The sequence below is a fragment of the Octopus bimaculoides genome, chromosome 5 (genome assembly GCF_046866305.1).
Source record: "Octopus bimaculoides isolate indiv1 chromosome 5, ASM4686630v1, whole genome shotgun sequence".
In the NCBI taxonomy this organism is placed as follows: Eukaryota; Metazoa; Mollusca; class Cephalopoda; order Octopoda; family Octopodidae; genus Octopus; species Octopus bimaculoides.
The window spans coordinates 79,245,233-79,266,129 of record NC_142932.1 but is presented as its reverse complement, the minus strand read 5'-3'; the positions used below and the strand labels follow the sequence as shown (position 1 = coordinate 79,266,129).

Below are 20,897 nucleotides of genomic sequence, written 5' to 3'. Positions count from 1 at the left end.
CATGGCAGTGAAACATGGGCTGTAACTGCTGAGGACATACGTAAGCTCGCAAGGAATGAAGCCAGTATACTCCGTTGGATGTGTAATGTCAATGTGAATACCCGTCAGAGTGTAAGTATCTTGAGAGAAAAGCTGAACATTAGAAGCATCAGTTGTGGCGTGCAAGAGAGACGATTGCGCTGGTATGGACATGTGGTGAGAATGGAGGAGGATAGCTGCGTGAAAAAGTGCCACACCCTAACAGTTGAGGGAACCCGTGGAAGAGGTAGGCCCAGGAAGACCTGGGCTGAGGTGGTGAGGCAAGACCTTCGTACATTGGGCCTCACCGAGGCGATGACTACGGACCGAGACCTTTGGAAATGTGCTGTGCGTGAGAAGACCCGGCAAGCCAAGTAAGATCGTTGCCAGTGCCCCTGGACTGGTTCTTGTGCGGGTGGCACATGAGATGCACCATTTTGAGCGTGGCCGTTGCCAGTACCGCCTGACTGGCTCCTGTAGGATTTTCGAGCGAGATCGTTGCCAGTGCCCCTGGACTGGCTTGTGCGGGTGGCACATAAAAGACACCATTTCGAGCGTGGCCGTTTTCGTGCGGGTGACACGTAAAAGCATCCAGCTGTAGAAACTCTGCCAAATCAGACTGGAGCCTGGTGTTGCCATCCGGTTTCACCAGTCCTCAGTCAAATCGTCCAACCCATGCTAGCATGGAAAGCGGACGTTAAACGATGATGATGATGATGATGAACTTAAAATTCATTGTTTTTGCTGCTTTTAGTAAAATGTTAAAAAGTTTGTTTCACAGTCATAATTGTTGGCACTCTGTCGCTTACGACGTCGAGGGTTCCAGTTGATCCGATCAACGGAACAGCCTGCTCGTGAAATTAATGTGCAAATGGCTGAGCACTCCACAGACACGTGTACCCTTAACGTAGTTCTCGGGGATATTCAGCGTGATACAGTGTGACAAGGCTGACCCTTTGAATTATAGGCACAACAGAAACAGGAAGTAAGAGTGAGAGAAAGTTGTGGTGGAAGAGTACAGCAGGGTTTGCCACCATCCCCTGCCAGGGCCTCGTGGAGCTTTAGGTGTTTTCGCTCAATAAACACTCACAACGCCCGGTATGGGAATCGAAACCGCGAGTCTGCTGCCCTAACCACTGGGTCATTGCGCCTCGACTCACAGTCATAATACCCCAGGTTCTATCTCACTGAGCAAATGTCATTACCACACCCTGAAGCTGATCCAAGACCTGTCAGTGAATTAGGTGAACAGAATCTGTGGAAGTCCATTGGATGGACTGTACCAGTAATACAAAGGTTTCATTTATGGTTTCATATTGCATTCCAGTGTACTGTCACAGCATTGTATTTACATGTGCAGAACCATACATTTTTCCCTACAAAGCTACTTTAAAATATCTTTCCAAATGTGTATGATGAAACATATTAAATTTATTTTTTTCACAAAATATACTTGTAAAGTTGGGGTACATTTTATACACTGGCAAATGCGGTATTTTATTTATGTACTTACTTTCTTATTATCTCCAAAATGTATGATACAACGATCTTCTACTTTATTGAGTTTGAGATTTTCTCTCAAAGCATGTACTGCATCAGGGTTCCATTCACAGGCATGAACCATGCTAGCTTTTGCATGGACAAGGTATGGCAAAGTAAAGTAACCAATGCCTACAAAAATAATAAGATAAAACAATACAAATCATCTTGACTTTGCCTCACACATTCACACATTCATATACAAAAATACTCACACATACATGTAACTACATGTGAATGCATGCAAAATACACACACAAAACCACATATCACGCACAAGTATATGTGCACAGTCACATACATATGCACACACACACACAAACATGCAAGTAAACGTACTTTTGGCAGTCAGTGTTTTCACAAAGTAGGGCTGAAAGAACCAAGAAGAGATCTCTAAGTTTCACGAATCTCCAACTTCATAATGTGAAGTGGATGTTAGACAGATCTCTTTTCCCTACCACAGATACACTTCTCAAACATTTGAGGGAAATATTTCTCATTCAGATAAATTACAAATTAGTAGAATAAACCAATGAAGAGGTGGCTACATGGTCACCCAAGCTGAAAGAGACAACAGCAAAATCATACTTCAATCACATGTTACCATTCTAAAACAAAATGAGAGAATGGCACAATAGATAATACAATGCTGGATATACTATTTTAAAAATATTTTACTTGTTTCAGCCATTGGAGAGTTTTAGTCAATTATAACCTAGCACTTATTTGGTACTTATCTCACTGAGATCTCTATTTGTGGAATCACTAAGTTACAGGACATAAGAACACTGTTTTCGAAAGTGTTGTCAATTAAAGCCAAAGATGAAGACAAATGTAATGCTGGCTCTGATGAAGGTATCATTAATCTTAAGTCTTTCAATTTACCTCAATTGATCAATAGATCAATTGAGTAAACCTATCTATGATGACTACTGGAAACAGCAGTAAGCCAAATTTGCTATAATAAAAGAATTATATGCAATGACTATTATCTTAACTTGTCTATTATATATCACTCAGTAAAATCCAGTTTATCTGAAGCCCATTCACGGATCTACAACATAGAATTGTAATGAACCATAACTTTGGATCCTACCAAATCTAAGTGATATTGTTAGCCTGGTGTACCAACAGAGAACTTATGAAATATTTTGCCTGGATTGATAATCCCTCACTATTTGTTATATATATATATATATATATATATATATATATACATACATGTATATATATATATATATATATATATATATGAACTGGGGCAATGAGAAATAAAGTGCCTTACTCAAGGATACAATGCACTGCTGGGTATTGAACTTACAAGCTTACGGTCATGCACTGAATACCCTAACCACTAAGCCACCCACCTTCACATATGCATGCATGTATCTTTGTGTCTCCTGCACCACTACTTGACACCTGGTGTTGGTGTATTTATGTCCTTCATTATTTAGTGGTTCAGACATGAAAAAAAATCGATAATAAGTACTGGGGTTTATCTGTCTGACTAAAATTCTTCAAGGCTGCGGTCTAATATATGGAAGCCCATTACATACATGCAGATATATGATGGGCTTCCACACAATTTCTATCAACTAATTTCCCTAAGAAGACACTGGCTGAAAATGCCTTGCAGTGGAAGTGAACCCAAAGGTGTGTGATTGTGTCTGTGCCTATATCTAGAAAGAAACCATATTACTATAATTGGATCTATTTTAAAACGGGGGCGCCAGTTTTCATTTATGTTTTATGTCGTGTTTTTGGTACGGAAAGACTTTCAAACTTCGTATACTTATCTATTTTGTGTTATAGAACATAAAAATATTTTTGTATTCGAATTTATTTCATGTAAAAAATTGTCTTATTTTGATAATTTCTACTAATCACTGACGTCTATTCAGTTGAAAACAGTTAGCGCTGTAACGGTGTATATCGTATTAATCCCCTAACCCTAACTAGACTGTTAACCGTAACCGTAACCCTAACCCTAAAACTAACCCTAACCCTAACTCTAGAATCCGAACTCTAAAATTGTTACACACATAGATACGCACAGCGTAATTTATTATATAAACAATATATGCGTATAAATTACGATTAAACCGGATGAAATATGTCACAGGGAATAACATTTTTATGACCGCCAAGCAGTAACTCTATTGAGCTGAATAGACGTCAGTGATTGGTTGAAATTACAGAAATACGACAACTTTAACGTGGAATAACTTGCGGATTCCTTTTTTTTGTTAAGAAGACTAAGAGTAAAAGATGTTTTATATGACACATTCTACCAGTGTCCCAAGTTTCACAGTGTTTCGTTAGTGTTTCGTTAAGAAAATACTGGTGCCCCTGTTTTAAAATAGATCGGTATAATTGGATCACCTTTGATTGTATGACTGCTCAATCATAGCTGACCCAGAGCTAAACATCAACAATATGAGTAGAACAAAGAAGATTGTCTATAACCACCACAACTCAAAAGACTGCTTACAAGATACAAACTCTTTATCTCAAGCATTTGCACCAAGACTCTTGAATGTGAATTCACATCCCTGTACCTTCCCTCTTATAAAGCAACAAAGACTTATTCAGTTGTTATTGCTGCTTTTGTTTAACCTCAGGTCAGCCTTAATAAGGCACACCCATGATCAAAAGAATCCCAGCTGTGACCACCCTGTCTTTTTCCTATGTAAAAGAAACTTGGGATCACATTGTCTAACATGTTCTTTTATATATATATATATATATATATATATATATATATATATATATATATATATATATATATATACACACAAAAGGTAATATAACCAGGAGAGGTAAGAGGCAAGAAGAATTGTAATACTTCCATTAAGGTGGCAGGTGTTTCATAATCTATTCAGAATTATCAACTTCAATGTAGACATATTCACATACACACACTGTATACATATACATAGAACACAGAGTCATATAATGATGCATGTAAGAAAGAAGACTACAAGAAATTGGCAATGAATTGGTACATCGAAAAAATATCCCTTTTGTATTTGTTCTGTCTGAATAGCAGATATATCCTTGTCATTCTCACCATCAGAAAAAGATGTGAAACAGTTATTGATCTGTTGGAAATTGATAACCAATGGAGCTATTGTTCACAAGTGCATTTTTCCTTTCTTTCTTTCTTTTTTTTTTGTTATTTAGGGCCCAAATAAATATATACATCATAGCAAAAATACATCTTCTAAACCAATATTAAGTATTGCTAACCAAAAACTTCCTCATCATGAAATACTTAATAGTTTTAAAATTTTCAAAAGAATATTTAACTGACATTTAATTAACATGTAGGTGCAGGAGTGGCTGTGTGGTAAGTAGCTTGCTTACCAACCACATGGTTCCGGGTTCAGTCCCACTGCATGGCACCTTGGGCAAGTGTCTTCTACTATAGCCTTGGGCTGACCAAAGCCTTGTAAGTAGATTTGGTAGATGGAAACTGAAGGAAGCCCGTCATATATATATATATGTGTGTGTGTGTGTGTGTGGCTGTGTTTGTCCTCCCACCATCGCTTGACAACCGATGTCGGTGAGTTTACATCCCTGTAACCTAGCGGTTCAGCAAAAAAGACCGATAGAATAAGTACTAGGCTTCCAAAGAATAAGTCCTGGGGCCAATTTGCTCAACTAAAAGCAGTGCTCCAGCATGACCGCAGTCAAATGACTGAAACAAATAAAAGAATGTGCGATCTCTAAATTTTGTGTGCTTTTAAGATGGTTTCAATACAAATATATTTGGTAATAAATATTTTTAATTAAACCCTAGTTGGTTTTATAATATACATTTTCAAACACATGTGGTTGCTTTAGATGATTATAACTATTCAAGGGAAGGCTGACTTGGTCATGTGAATTCTGTGTTGTTTAGTTGCAGTCACAAAACTACAACACTTACCACTATAAAGATCAACTATGGTTTCATGGCGACAGTCAAATGTAGATATTCGTAATTTCTCAGTGATATTCCCAGCACTCAACATACATTTGGTGACATCATAGTGATAGCTGTGAAATGAAAAAAGTTACAGATATAGTTTAAGTAGCTGCTGTACATGGAATGTACATGCAAACATTCATCCAATTTACATCATCATCATCATCGTCATCATTTAATGTTCATTTTCCAAGCTGGCATAGGTTGGACGGTTTCACAAGATCCTTAATGCCAAGGGCTGCACCAGACACCATCGTCTGTTCTGGCATGGTTTCTGCAGCTGAATGCCCTTCCTAGTGCCAGCCACTTTACAAAATATGGGGTGCTTTTTATGTGGCAGCAGCATCAAAGCTTTTTACATGGCACCAACACCAGTGTTTTTTACATGGTATCAGCACTGGTATCAATTCTACTGTGGTGGATGGGTCTTCTTGAGTACAGCAAAGTGTCAGATATCTCTACATCCATACATGTTACATGACCAAACCAGCGTAGTTTTTTCTCTTGTACACTGCATCTAATTCCTCTTATGCCTAACTTCTCTCTCAAAGAAACTAGTCCTCTGTCACACAAGTACATTGACACTGCACATCCAGCGAAGCATACTAGCTTCATTCCTCTCTAGTCTTTGCATGTCTTCTGCATTTAGGGCCTATGTCTCACTACCATGTAACATTGATGTTCATACACATACATGATGCAATCTTCCTTTCATTCTGAGAGAGATACTTTTGGTTGCCAACAGATGCAAAAACTCTCTGAATTTTCTCCATCCTATTCTTATTCTAGCGATCACACTTTCTGTACATCCTCTCCTACTGCTAATTAGGTCCCTTAGGTCGCAGAAATTATCCACTACCTCTAATGAGCCTCCAGGGTATTTGAAAAATCCATTTCCCATGTAGCTGTAGTTTTTATGGCTCCTGTGCATCTTCAACATGCAAACACTACTGATAACCTCCCTTTTATTCTGTTGAACCTTTTGTGTGTCCATAGCTTGCACTGAGTACTCCATGCAGAATTCCTGCCTACACCTTTCCTATAAATTGAGCAAGGCCATTTACCTGATAGGTGAAAGGTCCTGTTCATTTTCCTGCTAACTAGAACCTTAGTCTTTACTAAGTTAACCTTAAGGCCTTTTGATTCCAGGTTTTGCTTCAACACCTGAAATTTCTTTTCTAGTTTGGTTACAGAATCTGCTATAAGAGCATATAGCAGTTCCCAGGGACAGCCAGTCTTGAATTCCTGTTATGGCCTAGAGGATGATGATAAATAGGAGGGGACTGAGAACCAAACCCCGATGAATGCTTGTCCGTACACTAAATTTATCACTATATTCATGGGTAACTCATCTTACTGACAGAAGCTCTGTACATAGATTGTACAGCTTTCACAAGCCATTTGTCTATCCTCAGCTTCCTCAGAGCCCACCATATCACACAATGCGTTAATCTGTCAAAGGCTTTCTCCAAGTCAACAAATGCCAAGTACAGTGGTTTATTCTTGGCCAAATACATCTGAAGTTGTCTGACTATAAAGATAGCATCAGTAGTGCTTCTCCCTGGCACAAAGCCAAACTTCTTTGTATCTAATTTGATTCTGTTCCTAATTAATTGGGCTTTTTCCATAGCTTTCATCATCTGGTCCAGCAATTTAATGATTCTGTAATTACCTCTATCTAAGACATCTCCCTTACTCTTGTACAACTGACTATAATGCTGCTAAACCAGTCATTGGGGATGACAGCTTCCAGAATAACCTGATTAACTATGTGGGTAACTAGACCATGTCCTACTCCACTAGATATTTTATATTTTATATATTAAAATCCTTTGAAGATAGATCTCCAATTTTAGAATGTAAGGATGTTGACAAAACAAAGAAAAATATCTGTGAAGAAATTAAACTAGTTTTATACCATAAGGAAAATTACCATACCACTTGAAAAGAGACAAACAAGAAGATATCTTCAACAATAACTGTTTTAATTACTAATCAATACATATTAATCACTGGTCCACAGACATGTAGTGTTCTCACTCTGCTTTTCTGTTGTAATTACAGTGGCTTCAATTCCTCAGAATTAGTTGATCTTGTACCACTACCACTTAGGTACTTCAGATTTACTTGACTCTCTACTTCTTATTCCAAGGACCACACTAACCCCTCCTGCTAGTACTTCCTTTTCAGAATGCAGTCTTCTGGAGCTCTCTCCCTGCCCATGTTTTTCATGTAGCTATCAACTTGAAATTTCATTAGTTTCTAAGAACATTTGATGACCATTAGCAAATCTTCTTTCTCAAGACAAACCCATTAAAAAACATAATCAACATTTATATGAATTAGCATTCAAATCATACACAACCATTCCTTTTCAAGCTACCACATATTGCCTGCATTCACTAATGAGGTAATGAACTTGAACCTACCGAATACCATTGTCAACATGCCTCACCCAGCCATTGTTTCCCAACAGTAATGTAACCTGAGGTCTTCGGTAGTCATTATTTGAAATGACCTCTTTCCTTGCCAGTCGTTTACATTGCAGACAATTTGAAATGGTTTCCCATAGTTCTGAACCTGAAATATCAATATAGTTTAGTTAATTCATTTACAATTAGCAGTGATGATAAAATGGTTATGATACAAGATTAGAAATACACAGGCTAAGAATTCAAATTCTGATGTACAACATTGCATTGTTCCACTAAAATTTTTATTCATTGTAAAAAGCCCATATTCATATTCTTTATTCTTAAGTTAAGCAATATAAGTATGGATCTGGCTCCCAATTAAGAGACTTACTTTGCAAGATAAAGAAACTAGACAATAAACTAAATAAAATCAAATTATCTTACCAAACTGAGCCCAAATTTCATGTTTGAAAGAATTCTTTGGCAGCATAACTAGATCTTCATGCCACTCCCATTTTTTGGCAATATCAAGTTCTAATTCTTTGTTGAGAATATAACCATGATCTGTGAGAAGTTTTTCCAATCCTTGAATAAGCAATTGATAAGGTGAGCGAAGTAATGAACGTTTTGATGGCATCATTTTGACCATTTTTAATTCAAAGTCACAGCCATCTCCAAGGCTGAAATAATCTGAGAGTGTCTTGTGCAGAAGTTCTTGGTCTACAGAAAGAAGTGGAATAGCAACTCGATCTGATTCTAGATGCTTCAAGCGAAATTTGGCATCAATCAAACATTTGTTCTCCAAAAACTGCCTGAAATCACAGAGAGAAAAAATCAAGTTAATGAATTTTTTAAAAATATTCATATTAATACAGAATTATTACATGCAAGAGGAAAGTAAGGGTGTATTTTCAACTTAAATGATACCAGAACACACTTAGTATTTATTTTAATAATACCAATATAAAACATTATTATCTATTCTATATCACATTAATTTATAAATAAAAAAAAAAACAAGTCATCATGAATGATTTTACAGATCAACTTGCTTGAAATAGCTACCATATCTTCCTCAGATCACACCCTATTCATTAACATAATTATCACTATTTTAATGTTTACTTTTTCATGCCTGTATGGGTCAGACGAAATTTTGTGAGGCAGATTTTCTGCAGCCAGATGCCCTTCCTGTTGCCAACTCTCACCTGCTTCCAAATAAGATAACATTTTCTTTGTCCATTGAGCAGGCATAGCACAATGGCCAGACATCCTTTTATGGAAGGTTGCAATTGAACAACATTTGCATGATGGAAACACTTGCTTGCAACTGGTATGTGATGTCAAGATGCACATATGCACAGCAGGCTTCTTTTAGTTTCTATCAACCACTCTCAAGGCTTTGATTGGCCCATTACTATAATTGAAGATATTTGCCCAATGTGGCACACAATGGGACTAAATTCAAGACTATGTAGTTGCTTCAAATCACACAACCATGCCTGTACTTACTATCTTTAAAAAAAGGGGATTCATTGAATTCTGTAGTCTTAGATACACAGAGTCAAAAATAAATAAATGAATAAAAGTTGGTTGGGGAGGGGTTCATGGTTGACAGGGTTTTTTTGTTTTTTTAATGACAGGTCTGCTCAGAGTTAATCTGGAAGATATCATAGTGTTTTGGTAATGATCTTTATTATTGATGGTATCCAGTTGAGACATAGCTATGAACTTGATTGTGCCTGTAGGTATACTTGTACTTTGTAAGGTAACCAGAAATGATGATACCAGTCATCTCATTGCACTGATTATATAACCCACTTGATGTTGGCTTCTTGTTTCAGCAGTTTGTAGCTAGGCATGAACCTCCTTCTCATCATTACCATTTCATATCTGCTTTCCATGTTGGCATGGGTTGGGTGGGTCATTACACTTTGACTGAGTTCTTATCTAGAGTTAATGCCATCTTATATGCATCAGAAATTACATTTTACTCATACAGTCCTATGCAATTAAAATCAGACCATCTGTGTCTGCTTTTAGCTCAGAACTTTCACTCTTTCTCCTTTGTTGAGGGCTGCATGTTGTTGACTAAGGAGTGGGTTTGCTTCCCATTGTTTTTTTTCTTTTTTTGTTTTGATTTTGTTTTTAACATTCTTTTTAACCTTTACTGATGTTTTATCCTTATCTCCTTTTTTTTTTAAATGTAGTTAGTTTCCAATTTGTACTTGACTGCTTCCTTATATACAGAGAAACCTTTATTTTTCTTTCATACTCCCCTATTACACTAATCAATCACTTTTTTCTTGCTTCTAAGTATTTTTCAGGTTCCACTGATTTTACTTTGTAGTAATTTTCTATTTATATCGAGCTTTATCTTCCCTGTAGTCAACATGGGGCAATAACCTGTTAGTAATTACATTTTTCTTTATAAGCTTATAATTCTCTTCCAGCTTAGGGTGAAGCTGGAATTTATAACTGGGATGGTTATACCTATCACATGAACACTTCTAAAGCACAATTTTCTAATTTTTGGAGGTTGAATCAGTATTAAGGTATTTGTTATACTATTTCAGGAAATTTTCCCTTTGCCTAATAAACTGCAACTGTTTTCTTTCCTGTAAATAGGACACACAGTAACAGCTTTGCAAATAAATAAAATTACAAGCAGTAGCGAAAATATAGTTAATTAAATTTCAAATTTTGAATATACAACCATAGTCCCACCCATGTCAACATGGAAGGTGGCCGTTAAACAACAATGATAATAGTATAGAAAATATTTTGTGATGCATTAAATGCAAATGCAGGGGGAATAACTCCAACTATAAATAAGTCGGAGTTATGACCGCTTCGCTAGAACTGTTGAAGTTTTGTGGTGTGATTTGACGGGTGAAATAGACCACTTCACAAAAAGAAATTCGTGTGTCTCTCGATATCCAAGCAGATCGTAGAGGGAATAAATTTGAGTCTCGATTTCTGTAGCCGAGGAAGTATGTAGAATTTTTTTTCGTTATTTTCTTGAAAATATCCGCTAAAAGACATCATTTTATAATATGTAACTCAATAGAAAAATAAATTTCGCATTATGCTAAGTTTTTCAGGAACGCATCCCTTCTGAAATTTGGAGGCTTTACATGGCATAAGGCCACCTCCTCCAATGCCACCCCACAAAGGATTTTTGTTTTGTGAGTTGCTTGGTGACCCCGCCAATACTGATGTGACATAAAAAGCATGCATCCAGTCCACACAGGCGATTGGAAGAGCATTCAGCTGTAAAAACCGTACCAAACAGACCTCACCAGTGCTGGTGCCACGTAAAAAGCACTGACCGTTATGTAAGGTGGTTGGTATTAGGAAGAGCATCCAAATATAAAAACCATCCCAAAACAGTGTAGACTAGTGCAGTCTGCTAGCTTGCCAGCTCCTGTTAAACTGAACAACCCATACCAGCATGGAAAACGGACGTTAAATGATGATGAAGCAGTGAACACAGAGCTGAGTGTTTGCACAATAACTTATAGATTCTTCAGAGCACTTCTGCACTTTTTTTAATGGTTCTGAAGAAGCTATAAAATGCTGCACAAACACCTGGCTCTGAGTGCACTGCTTCTTCTAGCAGAAACAGATATACCCTAATGAAGTTGTTTATGTATTTTGTATTAGACTTTGTACTTGCCTAAGGCTTTATTGTAAAGCATGTATATCTTCAGTTCTAACAACAGGTTATGAGTATTGCTAATATATATGTGTATATGTGTGTGTGTGAATATACATACTATATACACATAAATATCATATATGCATATACCTACCTACCTACCTATCTATCTATCTACACACACATTTTCATTCCATCTCATATTTTTATGTACCAAGAAACTGAATTTTCCTATGTTCCCTGTTTTCTTTTGAGATAGTAATGTGTGATTTGAGGAAGAACTGATTACTAGCTTGTTAAGTTTTTATTGTTGTCAAGTATTGTGAATGAGTCTTGGAATCTGTTTTTCCATTAATTCCACTGACAGGTTCCTCTAAGGCTTTTATACATGATGCGTTTCTCTTTCACTTCTATTTTCCATACAGACAGACTCTCTTTGTATTAACCAATGTGGCATTCCCTTTTTTTTTCACCAAAGATGGTACAGTATGATTTGAGGGAGATTTGGCTGCTAAATACATATTATTTGTGACAATGATTTTCAAATTGCTCTAACAGTATAAAACAGAAGTGAAATGGCTTCCCAGGACTCAAAATTAACTTTTAGAATGACATACTAGTTGAACAGCGATGACCTTATCATAATGAAATGAGTTTAGTTTAAGGTGGTGAATTGGTTTAAGCATTAGAATAACTGCTTTGTGGGTATGTGTTCTGACTGTGTGATCTGAGTTCAGATCCCACCAACTTTGCTTTTCACCATTTCAGGGTTGATAAATGAAATACCAGTGCAGGCCAGTAGATTAGTGTAATTGTTAGACCATCACCAAGGTGTCTTGTGGTAACTATTCCAGCTTTGTGCATTCTGAATTCAAACACCTGCCTAAACCACCATTACAGAAAGGTCACTTCTTGCAGTTGTACTAATAAAACCAAAAGAAAGTAACTGAACTCAAAAGAAATAGTGTCCTAATTAAGTAGGAACAAACTAAGTGCACAAACTGATGATGATGCCAGTGGATTTATTTGTAATTAAAGTGAAGTCTATTTGCCAATGTGCTGCGGCATAGCACATGTGAAAGAAAATTAAATTATGAATTTAAAGCAGGTTTAGCAATGTAAACATTATTGGTCCTACATACATAGTGTATGTGTTTTGTTTATGTACGAAATTTGTTGTGAGATAGCGTCTGGGGAAATCTCCCCAAATGACACTGAGCGTTAAAAAACACCTGTTGACAGGTCACAGCCTCTAGTAAAACAATGCCAAAATTATATATTTATACATAGGGCACATGGTCAAGTGGTTTGGGCGTTGTACTCACAATCACAATCACGTAGTTTCAATTCCTAGACCAGGTGGTGTGTTCTTGAGCAAAACACATCATCTCACATTGCTCTGCGATCAGTTTGACACCTGACGCATGGCACACAGTGCACCCGTTCAGCCAACATCAATTTGATGGAGGGAGTGAGCTAATGTGTGGGATGAACATACGATCACTATAAACAAATCATTTGTGCAGGTCGTTCAGCAAGCTGAACATTCAAGTGTTGTCTTCAACAGGAGTATTCATCGTAGTGTGTGTGTGTGTGTGTCGCACCTTTGCTAAAAATCTGTTGTGATGAATGTACCAACAAAAAAAATCTATTTTATTAAATTGTAACAAAAAAAAAAAATTATTACACATTCCACCCCCAAAATTATCTAAGATTTTAACAAAAAAACTAAAAATTGATAAATTTCTTAATTCATTTTGTCATGCATGAATTCCGTAATAATGTTTTTAGCCACAACAGTTTGGGGATATAACTTCTTCACTATTTAAATTATAAACACAATCCATGAAATCTCAGGCCAGATATTAAATGGATACAATTTATTTGCTATTTATTATTAAACAGGTCAACAAGTTTTTCTTTGTGCAGTAATTTGTCTTTATGTTCTATTTTCTTTATATTAATTTGGCTAATAATAGAAGAAACCTAAATTAACACAAGTGGCCTGAGTCACATCCCACACAGTTCTTGGTCTTATCTTGATCATATTGAGGAAAATGTCAAAGCCTATTTTGGATCATACACTATTAGTCATTTCCCTACTGTTAAACACTTTCTAGCATTAAGCCTAATCAATAAATAAATTATGAACATTATAGGAGATTCAATGTAAAGCTGAATTAATTAATATAGCAGCCAAATCCTATCTGGCTTGTTCCCTTAATTGTTGAATATTCACTCTCCATCTCTTTGTTTCTCTATCTCTGTCTGTCTGTCTCTCTCTCTCTCTCTATATATATATATATATATATTTATATATATATATATATATATATATATATATATATATATATATATATATATATATATATATATATATATATATACATATATCTACTAATCTCTAACTTACAAACAATATAGAGGATTATGTATTATAATAAAAGTGATCATAAAAGACAAGAATATAATCATCAGTCAAAGTGTATTAAGCTCATAAGTAAAACACTTGCATTTACTTAAATGAATATTTTAAAGATTCAGTTAAGCCAGATTTAAGGACAAAATGATTGATTAGTAGGATAGTTGTTGTCTAAAATAAAGTAATATTCAGATGATCTTATGAATCAGACCACCTGTTGTATGTAGATCATGAGATAGTCAAGGAAATGAAAACTACCTACTGCAGACCCTTTGATGGTAAAGTGAATCAGAACTACCTACTGTGGACCCTGAGATGATCAAGTGAATCAGGACTCTCTGCAGTAGACCAGCTCATCATCATCATCATCATCATCGTCATCATCATCATCGTCATCATCATTTAATGTCCATTTTCATTGCTGGCATGAGTTGGATGGTTTAACAAAAGCTGGCAAACCAGAAGACTGCACAGATCTCTACTGTCTGCTTTGGTATGGTTTCTACTACTGGTGCCTTTCCTAATGCTAACCACTACCACTTTACAGAGTGTACTGGATGCCTTTTATGTGGAACTAGCACCAGCAATTAAACCAAGTAAATTGCAAAACATGACTCCTTGACTGAGGGGTGGGTAGTTATAAGGAAGGTGGTGTTGTGCAAGGTAATGAGAGGTTAGAGTATAATAGAAGAACAGAAATAGGTGTCTTGCTGTTGAGGAGATATAGATAGCCAAGTTAATCCAGGGTGCCTATTGTATACTCTGAGATGGTCGGTCAAGTAAATCAGTATCTATGTAAAGGCAGGCTTTGTAGAGAGAAGGACAAAATGAATTGAGATCAGCAGAGTGAGAGGCCTGGTAGAGCAGTAGCCATAAGATAGGATCCTGTGATCAATGTTAACTATTCATCAGTTCATATATGTGCAGGCCTGAGCAAGATTATTTGAGGAAGACTATAAGGTGCCTATACATTCAAGTCTTCCCTCAACATACTAATGATATTATTAAAAGAAAAGGTCACCAACTTGCATCATAGGAGCCTGACATCAGTATCAATACAAGTATTGCAGTCAAAATGCAAAGAACCAGAACAGATCTGCCAAACCATTGCCTTGGATGCTACTTTTTTTTTTTTTATTGACCCTGGCCGTTGATCGTTACCAACGTCGCCTCCCTGGCACGTGAAGGGACATTTGAGCGAGATTGTCGCCAATACCGATGGACTGGCTGGCTCCTGTGCGGGTGACACAGTGCCGATGGACTGGCTCCTGTGCGGGTGGCACAGTGCCGATGGACTGGCTCTTGTGCAGGTGGCACGTAAAATACACCATTTTGAGCGTGGCCATCGCCAGTACCGCCTGACGGGCCCTCATGCCTGTGGCACGTAAAAGCATCCACTACACTCTCAGAGTGGTTGGCGTTAGGAAGGGCATCCAGCTGTAGAAACTTTGCCAAATCAGATTGGAGCCTGGTGTCGCCTCCTGATCCACCAGTCCTCAGTCAAATCGTCCAACCCATGCTAGCATGGAAAGCGGACGTTAAACGACAATGATGATGATGATGAAAGGATGAAAGGCAAAACTGACCTTGACAAAATGCATTGCAGTATTTAGTTATACGACTCTAAGTGCTAAGTTCAAAACTTACTAGAGTGACTTTCCCTTTCATCCTTCTAGGTTTGTTAAAATAAATTACCATTGAGGAGTGGGGTGTCAAATTAATTGATTGTTCCTTGTGTGACCTTGTGTATATTTTAGTTGTTGAATAGATACAACAAAATGGATCAGTGAAAATGGAATGGAGTCAGTTTAATGGTTGTGAGCTATTTTGTAAGATCCGTCTTCTGAGTTCATTGGACAACTTTACCATTCATTTTTTAAGGAATTAATAAAATAAATACTAGTGATGTGCATGTAAAGCGACTCCACCTTCCTCCAAATTTGAGACCTTGTGTTAATCTACATAAAATTTTGGGGGGGATCCACACTAGCAAGATAGTAAATTGGGGATTCCACAGTAGTATTTTAAGGGTCTGTGAAAAGATTTGATTTGAATGTATGTATTGTAAGAGACAGCTAGGTTTCTTTCTTTAACATTGTACATAATTCAACCTATAGAAGTGAATGAGTGAATTACAAAATAGTAATTTTGAAAGAAGTATCTATCAAATTAGTTCTTAAAAACACTGAATGGCTATGAGAGTCCACCAGAGTGAAATAGTAATCAAAGGGGCCCATAGGAAAAAACGGTTCGCAACCACTGAGTTAAGTAATGTAAGGGACTAATTCCCTCCCTCAAAATTTTCAGGACTTGTACCTCTGCTAGAAACAATAAGGCTGGTGGATTGGTAGACGTATTAGAGTCAGAAAAAATATCTTGTGGTATTTGTTCTGGCTCTTTACATATTGCGTTCAAATCCCACTGGGGTTAACTTTGCTATTCATCCTTTTATGAGGGCGATAAAAATACAGTACCAGTCAAGTACTAGGTTTGGTTATATTGACTAGTACGTTTCCCCTAAAATTGCTGGCCTTAAGTCAAATTATAAACACTGCTAGTACTACTACGTTCTAACTTAAAAAATAGGAGTAAAATATTGGAATATATGTCATACGAAATTTAATACTTGAATCATAATTCAAAATGAATACATTTCTGGAAGAATCAAAATTCGAAAACAATCCGTCGTCGACACCTCCGCCATTTTCTTTTTCTTTTTTTCTCAATGGTGACTTTAGACCCAGTTTAGAAAAAAAAAAAGGAAAAATGGGGATAACATAGTTTGATTGAAGAGAATAGCTTAACGTCAGCATCTGGTCTAGATTTAAACAACTAAAAAATCTGTTCAGACACTACCACTAATTCAGAGGAAGGAACAAGGGAAATTAGAGGTGATGACGGAGACGACGACGTTGCTGTGGCTGATGCCGACAATGATGATGATGATGATGTAATTATTCAAGTTGCGTCGAGGGAACTTAATGCAAGCTGTCGCAATGGTGGTGATGGTAGTAGCAAGTGGTGGTATTGTTGGTGGGTAATTTAGACACTAACCTGTTAAGTGTGTATGTACGTGCATGTAACTTCGTGTATGTACGGGCAAGCAGTAGTTGCCTGTGTATATACGTGTATGTAGTTTTATACATAAGCATACGCGCGCGTGTGTGAATGCTTGAAAATGCATGTAAAAAGAAAAAACGAGCATGTGTGATGTATATGTTTATAAGCAAGTATAAACACATGCCTTTATAAATGCAATATGTATGTTTTTTTTTTTTTTAAATAACAAAAAAAAAGACTAAATGTAATTCACGTTTGTACTTGCTTATTACATATAATGAATGTCTGTGCGACTGCAAGGATATGTGTATGTATGTATGACTGTAGATGTGTAAGTGCGTATGAGGAGTTGGTGTGCGCGCGCTCTCAGACCTGAATAATAAAAATGACCTACTGTTGTAGAAAATGTGTCTCAACTCCTTCATGCACAACTGCGCGCGCGCACGCACATACACGCACGCACACACACACACATACACGAGACAGAAGGAGAAATACATATCGTTCATGTAAATAAACCTTGGAAGATCCTGTCTACAGAATTAAGGAATAATTTCAAGTTTCCTTCATTAAATACTACCCAACATAAGCCAATGCTCCACTTTCTAGAAATGGTAATCAAAATCTGCCTCAAATTACTTGTTAACCGTCTTAAAGCATAAACAAGACATTGTAAATGCCTTGACATGTACACAAACATACATACAGACATATAACCGGCAGGAGTTGCAGAGTGACTCAATGACCGAGAGTTTCGTGTATTGCCCATATACAAAACTCTCGATCCTTGAGTCACTCTAACTTTTGCCGATTATTAATAATCATTATATATATATATATATATATATATATATAGATAGATAGATAGATACTCTTTTACTCTTTTATTTGTTTCAATCATTTGACTGCGGCCATGCTGGAGCACCACCTTTAGTCGAGCAAATCGACCCTAGGACTTATTCTTTGTAAGCCTAGTACTTATTCTATCGGTTACTTTTGCCGAACCGCTAAGTTACGGGGACGTAAACACACCAGCATCGGTTGTCAAGCGATGTTAGGGGGACAAACACGGACACAAACATATACAGACATATATATACATATACATATATACGACGGGCTTCTTTCAGTTTCCGCCTACCAAATCCACTCACAAGGCTTTGGTCGGCCCGAGGCTATAGTAGAAGACACTTGCCCAAGGTGCCACGCAGTGGGACTGAACCCAGAATCATATGGTTGGTAAGCAAGCTACTTACCACACAGCCACTCCTGCGCTTAATGCGGAATGGAGTAGGAAAAATCCGGGCTACATATGTTTCATAGCGAGTGGAACCTCTGAAGTGGTAAAATCCAAGTGTGAAGTATACCGCCGGCTACTCTTCAGGCCAAGGACATCTTGGATTTTACCACTTCTGAGGTTCCGCTCGCTATGAAACATATGTAACCTGGATGTTTCTACTCCATTCCGTAATGCTTGTATTCTTTTCCGCACACTTGAAAACCATGGCCGCCTATCGTGGAATATAAAAAGAACTTTTTTTCTGCTCATCGTTCTTCGTTAAAGAAAAATAATCCGCAACCTTCAGTCTCAATAAACCACTATTGTTCCTGAAAGTTGTTTTTTTTTTTTATATATATATATTTACTATGGATTGCACGAAGCTAACTTTCTTCCTACACCCCAATCCCTGGATCTTAAATTTATATATAAATATATGCATATATCAAAAATGGGGAAGGCCGGTTTATGGGATTACTTTAGGTTTCCCGTCCATAAAGGGTTTTAGCTTTATAGCGTATCGTCAGATCCCAAAAACCTGTTGGCCCATGACGACATGCTATAAAGCTAAACCCTTTATGAACGGGAAACAAAGTAATCCCATATACCGGCCTTGCCCATTTTTAATATATACTGCTCTACATCTTAGACTGTGCTTCTTCTTTCGGATTTATGTTTTCTACAAACGATATATATATATACGCAGAAATTTCTCGCCATATCGCGGTTTATGATTTAAGCTTACGTCGATTTCGCTGTGGTGTTGTTTTGCATTTATAATAAAATAAATATATACAAATTATAAAAAAAAATACAGTATAGTACTGTTTCTACTTCGCGGATTTTCACCTATCGCGGGGGCTTTTGGAACGTAGCACCTGCAATAGTCGCGGGATTACTCTGTGTGTGTGTATGTATGTGTATATATATATATATATATATATATATATATATATATATATATATATATATATATATATATATATGTATATGTATGTGTGTGTGTGTGTATGCACACACAAACCCACTCATGTTTTGAGTTCTATTTTCCTGACTACATCAGCAAACCTATATGTATAAGTGCTGGAGGGGGTTAATCATAGCTTGAATACCTTTTCATCATAGACTGACCCTTTTGATTAAGGTAAACCTGGGGTTCAAGCGACCACAATGACGGTAAAATATCATCATCATCAGACAAGGGAAAGTTTCTATGTTGTCGCTCTACCTGGTTTTGTTAAAACACAGCCATAACAACATACGTTATAGAACTGGAACACGTAATTAAAACACAAATCAAAATTAGTTATAAATAATCTAAAAACCAGCACTAATTATCATTCTTTAGATTTGTATAAATAGCCACTTATTATTGACATGACAAACACTAATACTATGATATATAAAACCCGAAAGACAAGAAACGCAAAATCCAGTCTTCATGCTATTTAATGATAATTATTAAATAACCATTTAAAATAAATATTTTGAGTTACATATCAGTGTCCATTTTAGTGTGAAGAGTCATCAATTTGTTTTCTACCCGGATTCAAATGAAAATGTCCTCCTTTATTTCAAATATTATAATGTACTATTTTATTCTAAACTATTTCGTGTCATGGGAGTGGGCGAGGAAGTAGGGTTAAAGAAAATACAATTTCTTACTAGACAAGTTGTCAAATTATAGAAGTAAAGACAGAGAGTAGATACACATATACATGTATGTATGCATGCAATACATACATACATACATACATACAGACAGACAGACAGACAGACATTTACATGCATACATACACTTACATACAAACATCTTTACAAACATATATACATAAATAAATACAAATGTACATACATGCGTACATACACTTACATGCATATATACAAACATGTTTACAAACGTATATACACATATACATATAAGGCATACATACATACATACATTAGATTTCTATTTCATTAAAAAAAAGAACAAGCAATAAACTGCTTGAAATGAAATGTTGTTTAACCCTAAGTTAACTGTGATTAATCAGATGAAGTGATGACCATGCAATCTTTTCATTTATGATCCATCTCAGACTACACCATTCAGTATGTTGTACCTTCTTCTTCTTTTTTTAATGGTTATTTAAAGGAAATTTAGTTATATGAAGCAACCTGAGCCCGCTTAGAGGTCTTCCTTGTTAGATCATAAAAGTTCATATGTTGTAGGGAGAAGCTGAATGGTGGCATTTGGACTAGGCTCTTTGAAGAGATAAGAAAGAATATGGAGAACAACTGCGAAGATGGCTTTGGCTTTCATCCTTCCGGGCTCGATAAAATAAGTACCAGTTGAGGACTGGGGCTGATGTAATCGACTAGCCCCCTCCCACCAAATTTCAGTCCTTGTATATACAGCAGAAAGGATTATTATTATTATTATGGTAGGAGTGACAAGCTCGTACAAACGCTAGCACACCAGACAAAATGCTTACTGGCATTTCATTCTAGTCTTCATGCTCTGAGATCTAATTTCACTGAGGTCAACTTCGTCT

At 36.6% G+C, this 20,897-nt stretch overlaps 1 protein-coding gene and 1 long non-coding RNA gene across 4 annotated transcripts in view; one reads left to right on the top strand and one right to left on the bottom strand.

Moving 5' to 3' along the window:
* LOC106883232 (tRNA wybutosine-synthesizing protein 2 homolog) overlaps positions 1 to 20,897 on the bottom strand; it is a 44,956-nt gene that overhangs the window by 2,134 nt on the left and 21,925 nt on the right. For 2 of the 3 annotated variants that reach the window (XM_052968374.2, XM_052968373.2), the window contains 4 exons: positions 8,386 to 8,753; positions 7,957 to 8,107; positions 5,489 to 5,598; positions 1,532 to 1,689 (listed from right to left, as the gene is read on the bottom strand). In XM_052968374.2, the coding sequence (XP_052824334.1) occupies positions 1,532 to 1,689; positions 5,489 to 5,598; positions 7,957 to 8,107; positions 8,386 to 8,590 (624 nt within the window). In that variant the 5' untranslated portion in view covers positions 8,591 to 8,753. Of the gene's footprint in view, positions 1 to 1,531; positions 1,690 to 5,488; positions 5,599 to 7,956; positions 8,108 to 8,385; positions 8,754 to 18,340; positions 18,596 to 20,897 lie in introns of all 3 variants that reach the window. The other variant, XM_089352497.1, reaches the window with a different exon arrangement.
* Positions 1 to 20,897, top strand: part of LOC149135614 (uncharacterized) — a 33,279-nt gene that overhangs the window by 7,883 nt on the left and 4,499 nt on the right. The gene's annotated exons all lie outside the window — the stretch shown is intronic.